This window comes from Elaeis guineensis, chromosome 14 (genome assembly GCF_000442705.2).
Source record: "Elaeis guineensis isolate ETL-2024a chromosome 14, EG11, whole genome shotgun sequence".
Classification (NCBI taxonomy): domain Eukaryota; kingdom Viridiplantae; phylum Streptophyta; class Magnoliopsida; order Arecales; family Arecaceae; genus Elaeis; species Elaeis guineensis.
In genome coordinates this window covers 54,847,252-54,868,201 of record NC_026006.2, presented here as the reverse complement: position 1 = coordinate 54,868,201, position 20,950 = coordinate 54,847,252, and the positions used below count along the sequence as shown (strand labels likewise).

Sequence of the window (20,950 nt, the reverse complement as noted above, 5' to 3'; positions counted from 1 at the left end):
TTATAGTGGTTCGGTGCCAACCTTGCACCTACATCCACTCTCCAAGCTCTTTTTGAAAATTTAAATCCACTAAAACGTATTCAACAAGAATACAACGTCGGTACCTCCGACTCTAGTTATTCCAAACTAGAACACTTGTTCTTCGGGTACAAGCCAACCCAATACAATCTGATTCAAGGTTCAGATCAACCTATCCAAGTTTTGAAACTCTTTTAAAACTAAAAAACAAGATAAAAAATAGAGTATGAGAGTTAATGACAAAGAAATACAAGTTTAGCTCCTTTAATGAGCAAATAAAATCTTAAATACACTTTACATAATAAAAAAGAAGCTTTTCTGATTTTTTTAAAAGTTGTTAAAGACTTGAATGAGCTCTTGAGAGGTTGGTGAACTTGAAATGAAAGCTTCTTTTGCTTAAAGAGAGCTTTTTGCTTTAGGCTGAAATGAATGCTTGAAAACCTTCTCTTTTTCCCTCCTTTAAGTGCTTTTATATCTTCAATAGATACTAAAGAGAGATCTGGACAGGATTAGAGCCGTTGAAGTGCATTAAATGAGCATTAAATACGGCTAAAATGAGCTGAAAAATTAGCCATTATGGAGATTTTCCGTCGCAAGGGTCGACTCATAGGGTCGACCTCTGCACAGGAGTCGACCCTATGGTCGACCTCTGTGGTGCAGAACAGAAAGTGATTGTTCTGTATCTTTGGCTTACACAGACAACAGATATCGACCCCTAGGATCGTCTCCTTTGGGTGTGTCAGTCAAAAATAGCGTGTCATTTAGCCCCTTTTGACAGGGGTCGACTCATAGGGTCGACCTCTGTGGCGCAGAACAGAAAGTGACTATTCTATATCTTTGGCTTGTACAGATAACAGAAGTCAACCCCTAGAGTCGTCCCCTTTAGATGTGCTAGCCAAAAATAGTGTGCCATTCAGCCCCTTTTAATAGAGGTCGACTCATAGGATCGATCTTTTTCTTTAAACTTGATTTTCTCTTAAAATATATATTCAAAAAATATGAAATTACCTTCAATAGATCATAAATCTTCTGTTCTTATTTTTTAGGCTTTCAAATCAGAACTTGATGGAATTATGATTCTACCCCTAAAATATAATAAATCTTTTTTCAAACCAAAATCATTAGTAACCCCCTCAAATATTTTGTAATCATCAAAATCAATTCATGGAGCAACACTGGTGTATAAGAATTAAGAGTGTGTGATCTTCTCTTGTACTTATTATTTGCTCTTATAGTGAAGCTTGCGTGCCCCATAGAGGTAAGTCTTGAATTGATCTACGTATTTGATTGTATTCTATTTTTATTTCTTCTTCTTTTCTATTTTGGTATCGACATCGTCATTTATGTTAACGATTCTGAATGAGGGATCCATATTCTGCACAAGTGAGGGATCCTTTCCAACAAGTGGTATCAGAGACCAGATTGTCCGGTTGCGATGGTGTTGATCAGGATTGAAAAAGATGGAGAAGTTAGACTCAATCAAGAGATTGATTGATGCTCTCTTATGCAAGAAGAAGCCGACTATCATAGAAAATACCAGTAGGAGCCCAATGCGAGGTGGAGCTCTAGAAGGAGGTAGATTGGACATGAGATGGGAGACTCGGAAGGATAATAAGCGATGTCGCCATGAGGCTATCTCTAGCAGATCTCAGGTTATATAGGATGGAGATGAGATCGAGCAGCTTGGCTCGACTCTCATATTTGTCCATTCAAAAGCTCTCAAAGTCAGGTGGAGGTTGAATGTTGAGTCGAGATGAAAATTATTGAATTTCGATGCTTCGAATTCGACCTACAGCAGCAAAACCCACTGCAATGAAGCCTAGATGCGGATAAGTCCACGGATGCAGGCCCAAGACGGACAGGCTAGGAAGCACGGCCCAGCGGGCCCTGCAGCACATAGTCCAGTACGGGTGCACGGATGTGTGCGGGTCAGTGTAATGCGGTCCACGATGGACTGCGGGAGGAGATGCGGTCCACACATCCTCCATGGACTGCCGCGGCCCAGGAGCTATTTATCGCAGCTCACGCATGTATGGACGAGCATGCGACATGCAGCGCATGTCGGATGGTTCTGGTTCATGCTAAGGGAGGTCCACGCACGGTCCAGGGAGGTTTTATGCACGATCTTGCTCGATCAGGTCGTCAGGGAAGCGTACGAGAGGATCGGACAATCAGGGATGTTGTTGAAACCTGATAAAATTTTATTTTCGATCCAAACTTGGTTTTGGATCGATAAAAGAGGATGCACAAGCCTAGGAGCCGAGGGGAAGTAGCTTGGCATGAGTAGCTGAGGCATCAACAGTAGTTGAGAGTATCTTGGAACGGCCGTGGGAGTGGCCATGAGTGTAGAGGCAGAGACTGAGGTATGATGTAGCGGTTGAGAGCATCACAGGAAGCATCCAGGGGCATCGAGGATCCCAGCATATCAGGCCTTTGTGAGGATTTTCTTGGAAGATTTTGTGAGAGCTTTTGTGAGGATTGTACTTCTTATTGAGAGAGAGATTGATGTATGAGAGTTGAAAGTGTGTAATCTCCTCTTGTACTTATTATTTTCTCTTATAGTGAAGCTTGCGTGTCTCATAGAGGTAAGCCTTAGACTGATCTATGTATTTAATTGCATCTTTTTTTTTTCTTCTTTATTGCCGTATCGACTTCATCATCTGTATTAGTGATCCTGGGTGAAGGATCCGTATTTCACATTGATGAAAGATCCTTTCCAACATCTACATAGTGCTAAAAAGATCCTATTATTTCAGTCATTATATGATAGCATATTCCGATAATAGTATCTTGCTATCCTATCCTTTCCCCCTTACGTTTATATAATAATAGGAGTTCCATTTGAATTCCATTAAGCAAATAATTTAGTCTCATATGATGTTATTAGTCATTGTGTTGTTTACTTTAATGTATAATGCAAACTCTAATGTTTGTGTTGTTCGAGATTTTTGGAGAAATTATTGATTAGAATCATTTTATTGAACCATCCAATAAAAAATCATCATATTATCTATCGATGAAAAATGATTCACTTTCATCCAAATTTAAAAATTTTACCAAAATAATATTTATTTTTAAAGAAATTATCAAAATAATGCTTCTTTCAAATTTTTTATCAAAATACTGTCCAACAATAAGTCGCTCTATGATAGGATAACTTTCTATGCTGAGTCACCCTCCTCTTGCAATGTGGGTGAGTAGGTAGAAGGTCATGTGGGATAGTCACCTTATGGTAGGGTGCTTTAGTAAGTTGTCCAATAATAGAGCGATTATATGAGTCCCCCTATGATAGGGCAACTCACTAAACCTCTCTATAGCTCTTCTTCCTCCCTCGGCTTCTTCGCGCCATCTCTAACCATGACAGAGTTCCCTTCCAAGCTTCTTTCGCATCTAGGGTTCCAGCTGTCATGTTTGAGCTCCTCTCTCTCTCTCTCTCTCTCTCTCTCTCTCTTTTGTGCCCTTTCCATCTCTTGTCCGCAGTCATCAAGATAGAGCTCCTCTCACTCGGGGGAAGATCGGGGAAGTGGTAGGTGCAACAACAGACATGCAGAAAGGTAAGCTCGTTCGAGCCTTTAATTTTTTTTCACTTCTTATTCTTGTTATTTCATATGATTTTTGGAAGATATGTGGGGAAGGAGAGCACCTAAGGGAGATCAGAGGTCTTTATTAGGTTCTGGTTTGGGTTTTCTTGAGAAAGGAGAGCACTTGAGGCAGATCAGTTCTGATTTGGGTCTTTGTTTTTGTTTTGTTTTATTTTTTTTCAATCTTAAAGAGATCAGTTCCTGAGAAAGGAGAGCACCCGAGGGAGATCGATTTCAATTTGGGTCTTTGTTCTTGTTTTATTTTTTTTTGTTTTTTTTTTTGATCTCCAAGAGATTAGCTCTTAAGAAAGGAGAGCACCTGAGGGAGAGGTCTTTGTTTTGTTTTGTTATAAGGGGAGGTCTACAAGGCCTAACCCATCTCCATTAAACTGACAAATCCTATGTCCATGATTAGAAATAGGCCTAAGCCTGATTTTTCCTAAAATCATCAGGTCTAAGCCAGACTTGAAGATCGAAAAAAATTTTCAGGCCGGGCTCGAGCAGGGGTAGGGCTCGGCCCAACCCGGCACAGTTCCAACCCTAACTACAATGAAAATTTTGGATTGCTGATTTTCAATTAATGATATTTATTAAAATAGATATTGCATTTTAGTCTCTTTTTGCTTTTGCTTTGCTCTGCTTTATTTTCTATTTTTTCCTACTCAATCATTTATTTTTTAAAAAATTTATATTGCATAGAATCATAGATCCATCTTTTGATTAATGTACATATTCTAAGATATTCATATATTTATATATTTTTATACGGATGGAAGAATTATGTATATTGATCAATTGATTGTCCAGTTTGGATAGTTTAAAAATTATAATTAATTCTATAGATAATTACAGTAGTCAAACGATATGCAAAAAATTTAAAAAAAATTTTGGATAATATTTTCTTTAGTTCTCCTCACACATCTTCAGTCAGATGGAGAAAACTAAAAAAAAATACTGTCAAAATTTTTTTCGATCACTATTGCATATTGTTTCATTACTGTAAATTGATCTATAGAATTAATATAATTTCTGAATAGGATAGGATCTTCTGTATCTATTAGTTGATGATAGGATGTATTTATTATGTAAGTCATTTTAAATGTTAAGTATTTCCTTCTTGTAAACATATGTTCATATAGTTACTCACAAAAAATTTTCAATAAAATAGATCTAAGTCTTATCACTGTTATTTTTCATTGGGATGGAAGGATCAGTCATGATGCTAACGGTGCATATTATGATGGTGAAAGGACTCGGATGATCATGGTGGACAGTAACGCAACATATCTAAAACTTGTGCGAGTCTGTTATGCTGTCATCGGATAGAATCTCAATCACTGTAGAGTTTTCTTACTATATAGATTTTCAATTCATACTGTTGGACAGTATTTGATTGTACCTATTGAAAATGATCAGAACATGAACACCGTCTTGGGCATCCCAATACAAGGGATTTTTCTAGCGGTTGAGATTTTTATTGAGCCGGTAGCAATAAGAGTTTTGGATGGTGGTGAACAGCATGTGAGTATGTCTCAGACTGTATCTGCCCCACTTGCAGAATCGGAGATGGGGGGATCTCTACCTGATGCAACTCCAACAGTCAATAAAGCTGTGTATAAGTACAGAGGCACCCCTATATGTATCGTTGGTGAACCAACAGTATTCGTAATTGATAGTCCTCAGTACATGGTAGGTGCAGAGTCTGCATATCAATATCCATATAACACTGCATTTGATGATATTGGGATCGGTCTTAGTTATATATGTGGCAGCTATCATGGAGCATATGGAGCATAAATCTTATGACTTTGTACCACTTAATCAGCCATATGTAACACATATCGGACTTGGAGGATTGAGAACCGCAATGGCCGATAAAACTTATTTGAAAATAAAGTTGCTGTCAGTTATGATCCTAATCCTACTGATGACGAAGATGAGGATGATAATGTAGAGTCTGATGGCAATGATAGTGGAGAGTCTAGTACAGAAGAGGATGATCCACCATATGAGGCATCCTTTGTTCCTGAATTCGAACTAGTTGATGCATCCGACGATGATGAGGCTACATCCTATGGAGCATTGCCAGAACATCCATTCTTTGGTGAAAATGAAGAGTTAAGAAAGAAAATGATATTCAGATCGAAAGAACAAGTCCAACATACCGTGAAACAATATACCATTCGCACCTACCATCTTTTCAAAGTCGTCGAGTCAGATAGGGTTAAATGAAGTATCGTGTATAAACAATCTGATACTTATAGTTGGAATCTCCGTGCATTCCTTCAGACTAAGATGCAGCGATGGAAGATTATGATATATAAAGGGCTACATACATACTTGAATACAGATATGATGCGAAATCATCCATAGCTTGATATACGCATGATTACCGATATCATTAGAGGATCAGTTAGGACAGAGATATCCATATCTATATCAGCCTGCCAGGCTTATGTACGTGATGCATGACCGTATGAGATATCTTACAGAAAGACACGGATAGCTAAATAAGTTATTACGGATGAGCTATTTGAAGATTGGACAGAGTCCTATAACACATTGGGTCCTTGGCTAACTACAGTTTGTCGTGCCAATGAAGAAATCGTGATAGATTTTATAAAATTGTCTATAACATAGGCAAACATAGAGATGTTCCATCGAATTTTTTTAGTATTTGATCCATGCATTTAGGGCTTCTAGTTCTATCGCCCATTGATTAGTATCGACGCAATGCATTTATACGGTCGATATAAGGGTACTCTCATGATTGGTGTGAGAAGGAATGGAAATGGAAGTATTTATCCTCTAGCATTTGCCATTTGTGAAGGCGAGAGCCGTAATAGTTGGTCATAATTTTTATGGTATTATGCACTATTATGTGGTACGTGATCGTATGGGGATTGGCATAATTTCAGTCCGACATAAAGAAATATTAGCTGCTGTTTCAAATAAATCTGTTGGATAGACAGCACCATATAAGTATCATAGATTATGTCTTAGACATATTGAGGCTAATCTAAATGGTTGATTCTATGGTACTATATTTTTTACTTATTTTCATCAAATTGTAAAGCAAAATTAGTCCTGATAGTTTGATCGAAGCATGCAATATATTGAGAGAACATGATCCAATTGCTTTCAATATCTGAAAACATATCCACTTGACGATCTGAGTAAATGATCGCTGGTGCATGACATAAGTGGATGTAGGTATGGAATAATGAATACCAATCTATCTCAAAGCTTCAATAAAATGTTGAAGGGGGCTTACTCATTATCCATTACCATTCTTGTTCATCTTTCCTTCGAACGTTTGTCAAAGTGGTTTAGCGTCAGATGTGCACTTCAGCACGGAGAAGGGAGGCCGACAAGATATTCACAGATAAGATTAGATGAAAGTTACATACGCCAGCTAAAGTATAGAGAGCATTGTGTAATTAAGTACAATAACCAACCGGATTTGTATGAGATTTGGTTGAGATAAAGGTATTATAACCGCGATGAACCTAATTATACACAGACAGTCGACTTAAGGGCATGCACATGCATATATAGGAAGTGGTAGTTACTGCATTACCCATGCTCCCACTTGTTTGCTATATGTGCCAGCAAAAATTTGAATTGGAAGCAGTTCGTTGATGAGTATTATACTATTGCATATTATGAGCAGTCATATACACCTACCTTTCATCCTTCAGAGAGTCCATGTTATTGGCCTGAGTGGACTGCATCTAGACTCATACCGCACCTGTCTACAAGAAGACAAGGAAAGAGGCATCCATAATTGAGGAGGATCCAAAATGATATGGACATAATGGAGTGCCAAAATATTGTACGGTATGGATTGTGCAAGAAGATAGGGCACAACCAGTACAGATGCCTCCAAAGGCACTGATTTATCTTTTTTTTTCATGAGATATATGGACTATCTTTATGTATCACTTGTGTTCTTTTTAAACTATTTTGGTTATATAATGTCATGTAAATGCTTAGAAAAATTTATGAAATGATCCTATTATTAATGTTGGCTATTTTAGATTGTCCATCATTTTTAAGATATCCTGTCATGTTAATTATAAACAAGGTTGGAGAAATTGAAATTTGTATCTCAAGAAAGTTAAAAATTTTTTAATACATAAAGATGCTTAGAGAATGTCAAAATTAGCATTTCATCAAATTGGAGATACTTGGAGAATCTCATAGGTCGATCCATGTCAAGTTGTCACTACAAACTAAAATCTAAATTGGACGGTGCTACGCACTGTTCTAAATAAGCAATCAAGATAACTAGTTGATGCCTGAATAAATGACTAAAAAGGAAGTATCAAAGGAATACTATATAACTCAATTAAGAAGTAAAGTCCGAGCTTGAAACGGTAATATGGAGGGTGAGGGTCAAAATTACAGATGCCCTGTAATAGGGTGATTTATAAAGTCGTCCTATAGTAGAGGGGCTTTACGAGTCACCCTACTATAAAGCGACTCATTCTGTGATCCAACTGGCTCCCAGCTGACAATCAGACTGATGAGTCAGCATAGAAAATCATCCGACTTTATTTTGGATAGTATTTTGATAAATAATTTTATGAAAATATTATTTTGATATTTTTTTTTAAAATTAACATTAATCCAGTAAAAAGCCTCCAAATTCAGTTAAAAATTTTGATTGGAAAAAAAAATTACTATTAATTATGATTAGCTGGTTAATAACTTTTGTTGTTACGGAAAAAAAAATTATATTTTTTGAATGATGTGAATACGGAAGATCCAAAATTCAGACGATAAAAATATTCTGACAAATAACATCTCCCTCAATTATCACCGTATCCACATTTCCAGGCGTGCGACATTTTCCACTTTTCCTAGTTATATCGCTTCTGGAGCTCTTTTCTCGAATAATACAAAAAAAAAACTTTTTTACCAAAATATATTCAAACCAAACTTATTTACCAAAATGATGTAAGAGGGAAAAACGCCATTTTGAATGGCGTTTTTCCCCCTGCCACGTCACTCCCCATTTCCACGGTGGCATCGTCCCAAAAAAAAAAAAAAAAAGGAAGAAACGCCATTTGGAATGGCGCTTTTAAAAACGCCATTCCAAATGGCGCTTTTAAAAACGCCATTTTGAATGGCGTTTTTTACAATTTTCCCACCCAAAAATAAAGAAAAAAATCGTGGGAAAATGGAAAATTTTGTTTTTTAAAATTTAAAATTAGTAAATAAATTAAAAATTTTAATTTTGATTGAATTTTAAAATATAAAGATTTGAATTTGTAATTCATTAAAAAAATTAATTTAGATTTTTTATTTCAATTTTTTTTTAAAAGATGTCCAAAAAAATCTTAAGAAATTAAAAAAAAAATATCATAGAAAATAAAAAAAGAGAAAAAAATATGAAAGAAATAAAAATTTGAAATTAAATTGAAAAACATCATTCGAAATACTTGTCTTCAAAATTTTTAAGAAAATTAAAAATTATAAAATTTTTAAAAAATAAAAAAAAAGAATTATAATGTAAAAATAAAAAAGAATAAAATTTTAAAGATAAATTGAAATTAAAATATTATTTCAAATTACTTTCTCAAATAAAAAATAATAAATTAAAAAAAGATTCAAAAAAATTTTAAAAATAGGCTAAAAAAATTTTATAAAAATAAAATAAGTCTTTAAAAACGCCATTTTGTAAATTGAACTTTAGAAAAAATAATAATTTTTTAATTAAAAAAAAAGAATACGTAATAGAATGCTAAAAAGAAAAAAATGGAAGAGAAATGAAATTATAATTTCAAATGATAACTATTTTAAAATAAATAAAAAAAAGTATCATAGGAAAATAAAAAAATAACAATAAAATAAAAATTATAATTATAAATTTTAAAGAAATTTAATTTAAATTTAAATTAAAAATTATCATTTAAATTATTATTTTTATTATTTCATTTAATTTATTTATTAAAAGATTACAAATACATAATATAAAAAATTGTAAGAAAAGTAGATTTATATTTTTTAGTCGACCCCATGAATCGACTCATGGCTAAAAGAGTTTAACGGCACGCAAAATTTTTGACTGCGACACTCTGTGAGTCGATCCCTTGACTTTCTTTCTGGTAATTTTTATTTTTTAAATTTTTTAAATAGAGGAAGAGAGAGGAAGAGGGAGAGAGGAGGCAGCTCACCGTCGTGCTGTCGGAGAGACGCCGGAGTAGGGAGGAAGAAGAAGAGGGAGAAGGAGAGAAGAAGGGGGGAAAGGAGAAAACGCCGTTTCCTTCGGTATTTTTTTATTCTTTTTCTTTTTTCTAAATTTTTTAAATTTTTTTTCATAATTTGTTTAATTATTTTTTTTAATTTATTAAATTTTTTAATGAGGATAGTAATTTGAATGATAATTTTTAATTGAAATTAAAGATAATTTTTTATTTTAAATTATAATTTCTATTTTATTACCATTTTTTATCTTTTATTTACTTTTTTTATGATATATTTTTTAATTTAATTTGTAATTTTTATAATTTAAAAATATAATATTAGTTTTCTTTCATTTTTATGATATAAAAATGAAAGAAAACTAATATTATATTTTTAAATTATAAAAATTACAAATTAAATTAAAAAATATATCATAAAAAAAGTAAATAAAAGATAAAAAATGGTAATAAAATAGAAATTATAATTTAAAACAAAAAATTATCTTTAATTTCAATTAAAAATTATCATTCAAATTACTATCCTCATTAAAAAATTTAATAAATTAAAAAAAATAATTAAACAAATTATGAAAAAAAATTTAAAAAATTTAGAAAAAAGAAAAAGAATAAAAAAATACCGAAGGAAACGGCGTTTTCTCCTTTCCCCCCTTCTTCTCTCCTTCTCCCTCTTCTTCTTCCTCCCTACTCCGGCGTCTCTCCGACAGCACGACGGTGAGCTGCCTCCTCTCTCCCTCTTCCTCTCTCTTCCTCTATTTAAAAAATTTAAAAAATAAAAATTACCAGAAAGAAAGTCAAGGGATCGACTCACAGAGTGTCGCAGTCAAAAATTTTGCGTGCCGTTAAACTCTTTTAGCCATGAGTCGATTCATGGGGTCGACTAAAAAATATAAATCTACTTTTCTTACAATTTTTTATATTATGTATTTGTAATCTTTTAATAAATAAATTAAATGAAATAATGAAAATAATAATTTAAATGATAATTTTTAATTTAAATTTAAATTAAATTTCTTTAAAATTTATAATTATAATTTTTATTTTATTGTTATTTTTTTATTTTCCTATGATACTTTTTTTTATTTATTTTAAAATAGTTATCATTTGAAATTATAATTTTATTTCTCTTCCATTTTTTTCTTTTTAGCATTCTATTACGTATTCTTTTTTTTTTAATTAAAAAATTATTATTTTTTCTAAAGTTCAATTTACAAAATGGCATTTTTAAAGACTTATTTTATTTTTATAAAATTTTTTTAGCCTATTTTTAAAATTTTTTTGAATCTTTTTTTAATTTATTATTTTTTATTTGAGAAAGTAATTTGAAATAATATTTTAATTTCAATTTATCTTTAAAATTTTATTTTTTTTTATTTTTACATTATAATTCTTTTTTTTTATTTTTTAAAAATTTTATAATTTTTAATTTTCTTAAAAATTTTGAAGACAAGTATTTCGAATGATGTTTTTCAATTTAATTTCAAATTTTTATTTCTTTCATATTTTTTTCTCTTTTTTTATTTTCTATGATATTTTTTTTTTATTTCTTAAGATTTTTTTGGACATCTTTTAAAAAAAATTTGAAATAAAAAATCTAAATTAATTTTTTTAATGAATTACAAATTCAAATCTTTATATTTTAAAATTCAATCAAAATTAAAATTTTTAATTTATTTACTAATTTTAAATTTTAAAAAACAAAATTTTTCATTTTCCCACGATTTTTTCCTTTATTTTTGGGTGGGAAAATTGTAAAACGCCATTATGAATGGCGTTTTTAAAAGCGCCATTCCAAATGGCGTTTCTTCCTTTTTTTTTTTTTTTTGGGACGATGCCACTGTGGAAATGGGGAGTGACGTGGCAGGGGAAAAAACGCCATTCAAAATAGCGTTTTTCCCTCTTACATCATTTTGGTAAATAAGTTTGGTTTGAATATATTTTGATAAAAAAATTTTTTTTTTGTATTATTCGAAAAAAGAGCTCTCGCTTGTGTAGGTAGAATCACTTCCAGCATGAGCACATCCATATTTTTATTTTAATGCAAATCACGTGCCTCCCACGTGCCAGCTACGTCGCCGTAAAGATCCCCTGGCGGGGCTGCCCCAGCCTCCAGGGCACTGCCTCCCAAGAGGAGGATAGGGAAAAAAAGGGAGAGATGCCGACCGCCATAGCTCTGGCTTCCTTGTCCAACGCCCTCGTCTCACCTCTATGGGCGTCGAGCCGGAGGGCTCTAATGGCACCCGCCGCCCTCGCTTGCGCTCTCGCCGCCGCTCCCCATCCTTGCCGGAACCGCGGCCGCAAGAAGGACATCTGCTGGGTCGCAACAAAGAAGGCCCCTCTTCGCCGCTCTTTCAAGGCGGAGGCTATTGCCGTTGAGAGCACTGCTTCCGCTTTAGCTAATGGGTAACAGTTCTCATTGCTCTCTTTTTTGTCACTTCTGAAGTCTTCTTGTGGTAAATTTGATGATTGCTTAGCTTGCCTTCGCGTGTTTTGATTGTTTATTGATGCATTTTTCTGGAAGTTGTGTCAATCTTGGACTGTATCAATGTTGCGGAGGTGGGTTTTGTTAGTTTGGCTTGTTTCGGGAGTGATAAAGATTGGATTTTTTTTTTTTTTTTGGTTTTTCTTTTGGTTTCCCGTTACATGCTGTTGTAATTTATAGAGCATTGATAGAAGAAACTTTCTAGGATAGATGGTGATAATAAAGTTATAATGCCATGTGAATGGATGAAAAAGGAGCCTTGGACATGCCTCAGACTTTTTGGGCATAGGCTTAGCTGGCAGTTTACCTTCTTGGCTTAAATGTGAACTTAACATAATGTAAAACTTTACTGAGGAAATTTATATTATAAATATGATGCTTAGTCCCGTGATTCTTATAGTCGATGAGTTTGCTTCTGTACAGTTATTTACTGCTTTAGAATTTAGTTCCAATTGCTGCTTCCCTTTTTACAATGTGTTATTTAGTTTCCCTTGATGCCCTGATACAATTTGTAGCGTCTGAAAGTTGTTTAGTGATTCTCTTGCAGTAATATTCTATGTTAGAATGCGATAGGTTTGTATCTATGCTGCGTACTTTCAATCTTGTTTATGAATAGCTAAACCATATCTAATGTAGGTATCCAGAATACAAACGCCTTCTCCCATGTCCATCACAAAATCAGCCACCAAGGGTTGAGCACCTTGTAGTATCAGAAGAAGGGGTTGTTCTTGATTATATCTCTAAAGCTCTGCATCTTCCTCCTCTGTAAGTATATTATTCTTTTTCTTTTTACACATACCTTCCAGTTGAAGTAACATCAATTCCCCATCAAGAAGAAAAACATAATTACATAATTGTAGTTGACACAAGGAGATATGAGGAGAGATGAAGCAAGAAATAATAGCAAGGAAGGAGAAGCTAAAATGCAAAAAAAAAAAGGAAGGGAAAAAAATACTGGGATAAAAGGGTGGAAATGACATAAACCCATAAAGAAATCTTTCCCATGTGTAATGCCTAGACTTGAGAAGCTGAGTCAAAATAGTTTCCTAAAAGCTACAAAATGCACAAGAACATGCAAAACATGATCCTGGGCAGTTAGTAACAGGCGATCTCTTGCATACAGATGTGCTCATGTGCACACATCTGGAAAGAACAATATTGCTTCATTTGTAGTTCAGAATAGTTCAATATAGCATTATAAACTAGGCTGATGATTAAGTGTTAATCTGTAGTCTTAAAGTAGGGGTAGGAGCGAGGAACAGGTTTTTACTTATCTTATCCCATTTCTTTAGATCTATGATTGGAACCACGGTGAGAAGAGAGGAATGGTAGACATAAGATATGGTGGGAGTGTTAAGTCAAGCTGAATTGTTATTGGGGTCATACATAGGTATGACCTTCATCCAGGTCACTGTGGTGCAGATAATAAGTCATTTGATTACCTAAACAAAAACACATGCAGATTCTAGTTGAACAGCACTCATGATACATGTGTTATTTGTATCAACTGCATGAAGAGCCTGCCCCAAATCAATAACCCAAAATTTGATGTAAAGCAGGTAAAGAAACAAGCATATAAGTGCAGATAAATATAATATTTTATATATGAAGGTATGTTGCAGATCTTATTCATTTTGGAGCTGTGCATTATGCATTAGTGTGCCCAAAGCCTCCTCCAAGTGCAACGCCTGAGCAAGTTCAGGTCTTTAAAGAAGTAACAGATCCTTCAGTTCTGCAGAAGAGATCATCTATTAAAGGGAAGACTGTGAGGGAAGCACAGAAGACCTTTAGGGTAACAGATGTTAATCAAATTGTCGAAGCAGGCACTTACCTACGTGTTCATGTACACCCTAAACGCTTCCCAAGGTACAACTCATCAGTGTTATATGTATACTTAAGAGGTTTTTGGCTATCATGTTCTATGGTGACTGCTCGCTGGTAGCAAATATCATGTTTTTAAATGCCACCTGCTAGTGTAGCTACATGAGACCCCACTAATTTGAAGGAGATGCAGGGTTTAAATCCTGCACAACAAAAATTTAAAAAAAAAGGAAAAATAGATCTTTTGTTGATTTTGTAGCTTAAATATCATTCTGTATTTATATTGACCTCATACTACAATCAGGTGCTATGAAATTGATTGGAAATCCAGAATCATAGCAGTTGCTGATTCATATGTGGTCCTCGACAAACCAGCTGCAACTTCCGTATGTATTCTCTTACATTATGTGTTTTCATACATCTAAACTGCCAGTTTGTTTTCATACATCTAAACTTCCAGCAAACTGGCATTAGTATTTTTATGATGGTTATATTTCAATATATTTCTTCATCACTAGTATAACCTAAATTTGTCTTCTGTATGTTATAATTGCTCAGAATTTTCAATCAACAAATTTTGTATTTATGTCCACTCCCTCCCCATCTTGTATTGAATTCTCTTCTTTATTTTTTTATTTTCTTAGCCAAAATTCTGAAGGTCGATCGAGATACTGGTATTCAATTGGTCTGATTGAAACTGAGACTATGTTATCAGACCTTGCAGAAAAGAAATGTAAGGAAAGCTTATAAAGTTTCTTATAAGGAGAAAGCTAACAGTGATCAAGCTTGTATGGACTAGGGATTTATGGTCATTGCTAACTTGTTCGCTGAGGATGACACCAAAAGTGGTTTTGTTAATGGTAATGAAATTGGAGCTACATCTAGACTTCAGTTTGGATGGTTGATGTTAGACTTCTTATGCTGTTTATCTAGCGAAAAATGTGACAAGAAGGAAACGATGGGCTGTTTTGGGACTTAGATTATTTCATTTCTATTTTAAAAGCTAACACAATGTCCAAAAGTCTGCTCAAAACATCGTGCAATAATGGCACTTTCTTATTTGTCTGAGTTATAAGGATTCGTATGCTTCTAGTGAGTGTGTTGTTGATTTAAATAAGCATTCTGCCTTGGGGATATTGCAGGTTGGAGGAACAACAGATAACATTGAAGAATGTTGTGCAACATTTGCTTCTCGTGCCTTAGGATTGGAAACTCCTCTGAAGACAACCCATCAGATAGATAACTGCACTGAGGGCTGGTGCATATTTCCTTCCTATATCTATAATCAATATATTGACAGTGAAATTAAAAAGTAATGCATTGATATACTGTTTTTGCAGTGTTGTATTGGCTAGAACAAAAGAATTCTGCTCTATTTTTCATGGAATGATTAGGGTATGTTTATAATATATAATGCTGCCATTGATTTATCTGAAAATATTGACTCTACTGCAGAACTAGGATCTACTTTCTATTCACAAATATCTACCATTTCATGTCCACTAACACATGTTGATGTTTGATCATGAAAACCAGGAGAAACAGGTGAAAAAGTTTTATCGAGCCCTTGCTGCTGCGCCTGTGCCTGTTGGAATTATCTCTCATTACATGCGTCCTGTGAATGTTGCTCCAAGATTAGTTTCTGAAGGTAATTCAGAAGGATGAGCCACTTCTACAAATTCTAAGCTATATTATTGCAGCATCTTTAACTTAGGTAGTTTGATTTTTCTGCATATTACTTATATATAAAAGAAGGTTGCAAATATTTTAAATTTTCAATGTATATAAAGTTTTTCAATGCCTTAAACTCACTATGGAAGAAACATGTTGATGAACGATTTGTCATTCTGAAATTCCGAAAGATGGTCAAATTGGAAATTCCTTGTCAGCTCATATATCAGCTGGGGTTGGATTGATTATCAATTCATACCATAAGATTATTTCCAAGAATAATTCTCTGACCAACTAGAAATAGAAAGGAAGAATGCAGACAATGATGCGATTGTAACTTGTCTGGAGGCTTTATGATCCGATTGGGACAAGCAGTGCAAAGCATAAGATAGGTGCAAATCCAAAAGAGATTGGTGGAAGAAACTGCTGGAATATGTTTCCAAACTTTCCATTGTACCTGTGACATGCTTTGCTAGTTCAATGAAGCCATATATTTCCACTGTATAAGCCATATGTGGGGGATATTAGTGTAACCATGATGCTCAATGAAGCTAGTTCATCTTCATATGTGAAAATTTCTGTTCCTTTCATATTGGGATCGAGATTGCAAGACTAGAGGCTTCTTTGGAAGGTTTGGTGAAGATTGGAGGACTGATGAATGAGTCTATACTAACCTTTCTTGCAAGACCAGAATTGTAATGGCTAAGAGAGCTTTGAGGGCTGGAAGGGGTCTCTTGTAGAATCATCAGGCAACCAACATAACCTGGCCAAATTAAGCTCTAAGAGATTGCTTATATCTATAAATGCCCTCAATTTGGGAAATATATCTTATACTTTGCCGAGCTATAGACCCAAATGGTTTCTCCATATGTACTCATTTAGACTGCTAAGTAAAAAAGGAATTTAATTCATTTTTAGTTTCTCAATTTTTTTCTAGTTCATAAATACAAATTCAAGATTCATCGTTATAGCCTCCTCTGGTGTAACTTGTACAGTTTCATAGTTCCCAAATGGTTCTGATGTTATCATTTGTTGACCACTTACCTTCATTTACCCACTCATTTCTAATTCTACGATTTCTAGTTTGCTGCTCATCAACTTTAAAAACACCTTATACTCATATGCCCAGTTCACTCCAACAATGCTATTTGGAAACTGGAGAATACTTCCTAATTATCATGAGCTCATTTTTAATTATTTGAGGCAACCCAGACCATGTATCCATTTTTATTAATATACTTCCTGACGAAAAGGTCAATGTTTCCTACAAATCATTAGCTGACAAATTGCAACCATTGATATTTGAAAGTTTTAAATTGTTAATTACTTCTCATGGTCTCATGTCTAGACTGTTAATGAATGATTTTTCATACAAAATAAGTGGCTTCATTAAGGAGTGCAACTTAGTAATTGTTAAGCACTATGCCCTTTTTCTCTGAATTTCTTTCATGGATATAATTAGAGGTAGTCCAATGAAGGTAATTCCAAAGGTAATTTGAAGCTAGAAGGTTGAACATTTTTTTTCTTTTACCTATCAGTGATATCCAATGTTAGAAACTGTCATCCTTTACCTGAACAAGGGAATCGATATTGACTTCCATCATGATGTATGTAAAAAGTTCCCATGAAATATGTATGTTGTCTTTCACTAAAAAAAGCAAAAAGAAAAAGGAAAGAAATAAGGTTGCGTTTGGTAGCTGGCAATCTATCCAGATTGCTAGGAATTTAATGTGGTTATCTGGATTATCACGTTTGGTATGCTTTTTGCGTTGCTAATCCAGATTGCCTTGGCAATCCAGATTACCTCCTGTGAGGTAATCTGAATTACCAAGAGAAGGGGTGGCTATCCAGATTACCATCACTTTGATAATCTTGTAATAAAATTTTTGGACGTAATTACCCTCTGGCGGCCATCCCTCCTTCGCTCTTTCGTACACCTAGCACACCGCCGGCCACTTTGGCGCCGCTGCCCTCCTTGCAGCGGCATCCCACGCGTGCGATGGTGGCGAAATTGGAGGACTCGTCGATGAGGGCCTTGCGGCGGATCTCTGACGAGGCGTAGGCCTTCTTACGGCGGATGAGGGAGAAGGGGATCTGGTGAGGAGCGATCCCCATCGATGTTGACCTCTCGCTCCCCGTTGAAGGCAAGGGTGGACCGCAATAGTATCGATGTCGACGTCCCGCTCCTCGTCGAAGAACACGACGGGGAAGGAGGTGGCGGTGGCGATAGCCGGCAGCTCCGTCATCTCACCCGCGAGGTTGCAGAGAACTCCAGCACGGATGTGGGGGATCGGTGGGGTGGGTGAGGGCGGCGATGGAGGCGGCCGCGGGGTGCAGGGTGCGGGTTCGCCGGGGGGCCGGAGCGCGGATGGGTGAAGGTGGCGATGGAGGCGGTCGCGGAGGGCGCGGGGTGCGAGTTCGCTGGACTGTCGGAGGGCGGTGCCGAAGGCATGATGAGCGGGTGCCGTTGGGGGTAGGGTGCGCGGAGTAGCCGGGGGCAGCCGGGGATGGGGGAGGGGGGTCGGGGTGTGGCGTGCAGGAGAATGAGAAGGAAGGAAAAAAATAAAAAAATAATAAGTATTAAAAATAATAATTTTTTTAAAAATAATAAAAATAATAATAAATATTAAAAAATAATAAATAAATAAAAAAAATAAATAAATAGTTTAATTATTTTTAAATTTTAATATATCGAAAAAAATTAATTTTTTTAATATATGTTACATAGATTGATCTGGCTCAGGATTTGGATCACTCGTTCTACTAAATATATGTTAAAATGTTAAACTAATAATTTGATTTAAGGATATTTTGAAAATTTGATGTTATATTACCAGTAATCTGATAGTCATACCAAACATATCAATCAAGATTTTCAGTAATTTTACTGCAATATTACTTGCGTGTACTAAATACAGTAATCAACATTACTGGCAATCAACATTACTGGCAATCCAGATTGCCTGGCGATGTACCAAACGCCACCTAAGTATATTGCCTTAGGAGGAAGGTGAGACATTGAACTAGACCTTGTACATTATTTTGTTTCTTGGTTCCTCTTGAAAGTCAAGTTTGGTTTTGTTTAGTCACAGTGGAGCTACTGCAATGTTCCATACGGACGAAAATGTTATTTCTCAAACTCTAAGTGAAGAATATATATTTTTTTTTTAAAATAAACTCTGCTGTAGTTGAAAGTTCACTGTAGATTTCATATTTGGAATCTTCATTTTTATAGAATCTATTGGTGGAGGGCATCTCTGCCAGTTGGAGGTGTTGGAATGCAAGGAGGTCCCTTGGCCAAATGTTGACGTTGAGAAAAGCTACGGCATTGAATATTGTGAATGGCCCTCCAAGGACATTGCCTATGAATGTAAGATCAATCTCTTGACAGGAAAAACTCATCAGGTATCATCACCTTCCTTTTTTTCCTTGCCTTATATAATGCAATTAACAGGTATGTCACCCACCACTTGCTCTCAGCTTTGGAATGGAGAAAGCTTAAAGAACCTATTGTGTTTGTCTCTGTAGGATATCAGATTAGAGAGTTTTTTAAATAATTTTATTATAACTAATAGTTTGGCTTTGTGGGTGTATGATGGAGGACTGTCTTTTCCTACATGTCCTCACAGAACTCAAGTATGGATAGTTTCAAATTATAATTACTGTGTTAATTTTCATAAATCTTATGATTTAAGTTATTGGGAAATTTTATATCATTTAAATTGTTTTCAACATAAAATTTAGTATATGCTATTGTTTTGATACTAACATATCTGCTTGTCCAAGTAGCACATTTTGCCAAGGTATTAGATGAATTGGATAATTTATGTGTTTCCCTTTGACATGACAAATCTGGAGTCCATGCTTATAGCCGACCATGATTTCCAACTGAAACTGTTGCATTAATTTTATTATGGTTTAATAAGAAAAAAAACCTTTGTGCAATTACATTATAAATGAAATCTCTCTTTTTTTTCTTGACCTATGATAACACTAAACGCAGGTCAGAGCACAGTTGGCTGCTATTGGTGCGCCTATAGTTGGTGACTCGATGTACATGCCTGCTGCTGTGGCAGAAATGTGTAATCCCCAGATTAACCCATTTGGTAGAAATAGAAAGCAATTTACAAGTGAGGATGGCAGAATGTTAGCTATTGAAGAGTGGATTGCACAGCATGGCAAGGAACCTAGTGCAGCTATTGGCCTCCAAGCATTCCATGTCTCCTGGAATGGTGGCAATTGTTCTTATGAGGCTGGGGCTCCATGGTGGCAATGCGCAACATCATAAATCTAGGACTGCATGGAAATCAACATTCTGATTTTCCAGACAGATCTCATGTGGTGTGACATTTAATAGGCTTTTATTGGCACACAGAAGGGTGAAAGATAAAGACTGCAACATTGAGGTTTGCTGCAAAGCCTAGTCTTCCCTGATGGAAATGAATGGTGTGTTTTTGATATTTTGTTTTTGCACAAAGCTCAAAAAGGCAATTATCATGGATTATTGGTAATACTTTTGTGAGGACAAGATGTGATGAGATCCACAGAAGATTTATATATCTTGAGACTCTGAACGTGCACTTTATATTGAATATTATTTTAATAGAGAAAGGTTTTTTTTCTTATCTTTGTTATTTATAAATATGCATGCAGCTAGAGACTATACATTTTTCAGCCGCTAATAATCTGTGGCCTTATTGATTGTCCTTTTGGATATAAAAAATGCATTTGTTTGATAATGGTACGTACATCAAATTAAAAGGATAATATCCTATATATATATATATATATATATATATATATATATTAGTTTCCTTTAACTGCTCTCCTTATCAAACCTAGAGTCTAGATGCTACTCTCTATCTTTATATTGATATGAGTTCTTAGGGCATCTCTATCACCCCAAGTTCAGCTCCATTATCTCCACCTCTCTGCATTATTCTGCAAACTTGTAATGACCCTGGCTAAGTTCCATTATTATTGCGAGATCCAATAAGATAGAAGAAGAATTTTGGTTAATGCTGAACTTGAATATCCTATCACAAAAGTATTTCTTCGGCAAATACATCATTATTCCACAAGCCTAATTTGTTGGAACTAGTGCAATTTCAGAGACATAAAGAACATTTGTTAAAGAAAGTTTCTTGAGGAGTGAAGCTCTTCTTCTT

At 34.9% G+C, this 20,950-nt stretch overlaps 1 protein-coding gene across 3 annotated transcripts; it reads left to right on the top strand.

The window, feature by feature from the left end:
* The first annotated feature begins 11,846 nt into the window (after positions 1–11,846).
* On the top strand, positions 11,847–20,407 carry LOC105057647 (RNA pseudouridine synthase 6, chloroplastic). Of its 3 annotated transcripts, none has more exons than XM_010940314.4 (9): positions 11,847–12,211; positions 12,927–13,055; positions 13,902–14,156; positions 14,416–14,497; positions 15,254–15,369; positions 15,452–15,506; positions 15,648–15,759; positions 19,018–19,187; positions 19,786–20,407. In XM_010940314.4, the coding sequence occupies exons 1-9, from the start codon at positions 11,847–11,849 to the stop codon at positions 20,068–20,070; spliced, it is 1,569 nt and encodes a 522-aa protein (XP_010938616.2). In that variant the 3' UTR covers positions 20,071–20,407. The 3 variants fall into 3 exon arrangements, with proteins under 3 accessions (XP_010938616.2, XP_073104636.1, XP_073104637.1); XM_073248536.1 differs by having other exon boundaries at positions 12,072–12,211; positions 12,935–13,055; XM_073248535.1 differs by lacking the exon at positions 13,902–14,156.
* Positions 20,408–20,950: the final 543 nt, after the last annotated feature.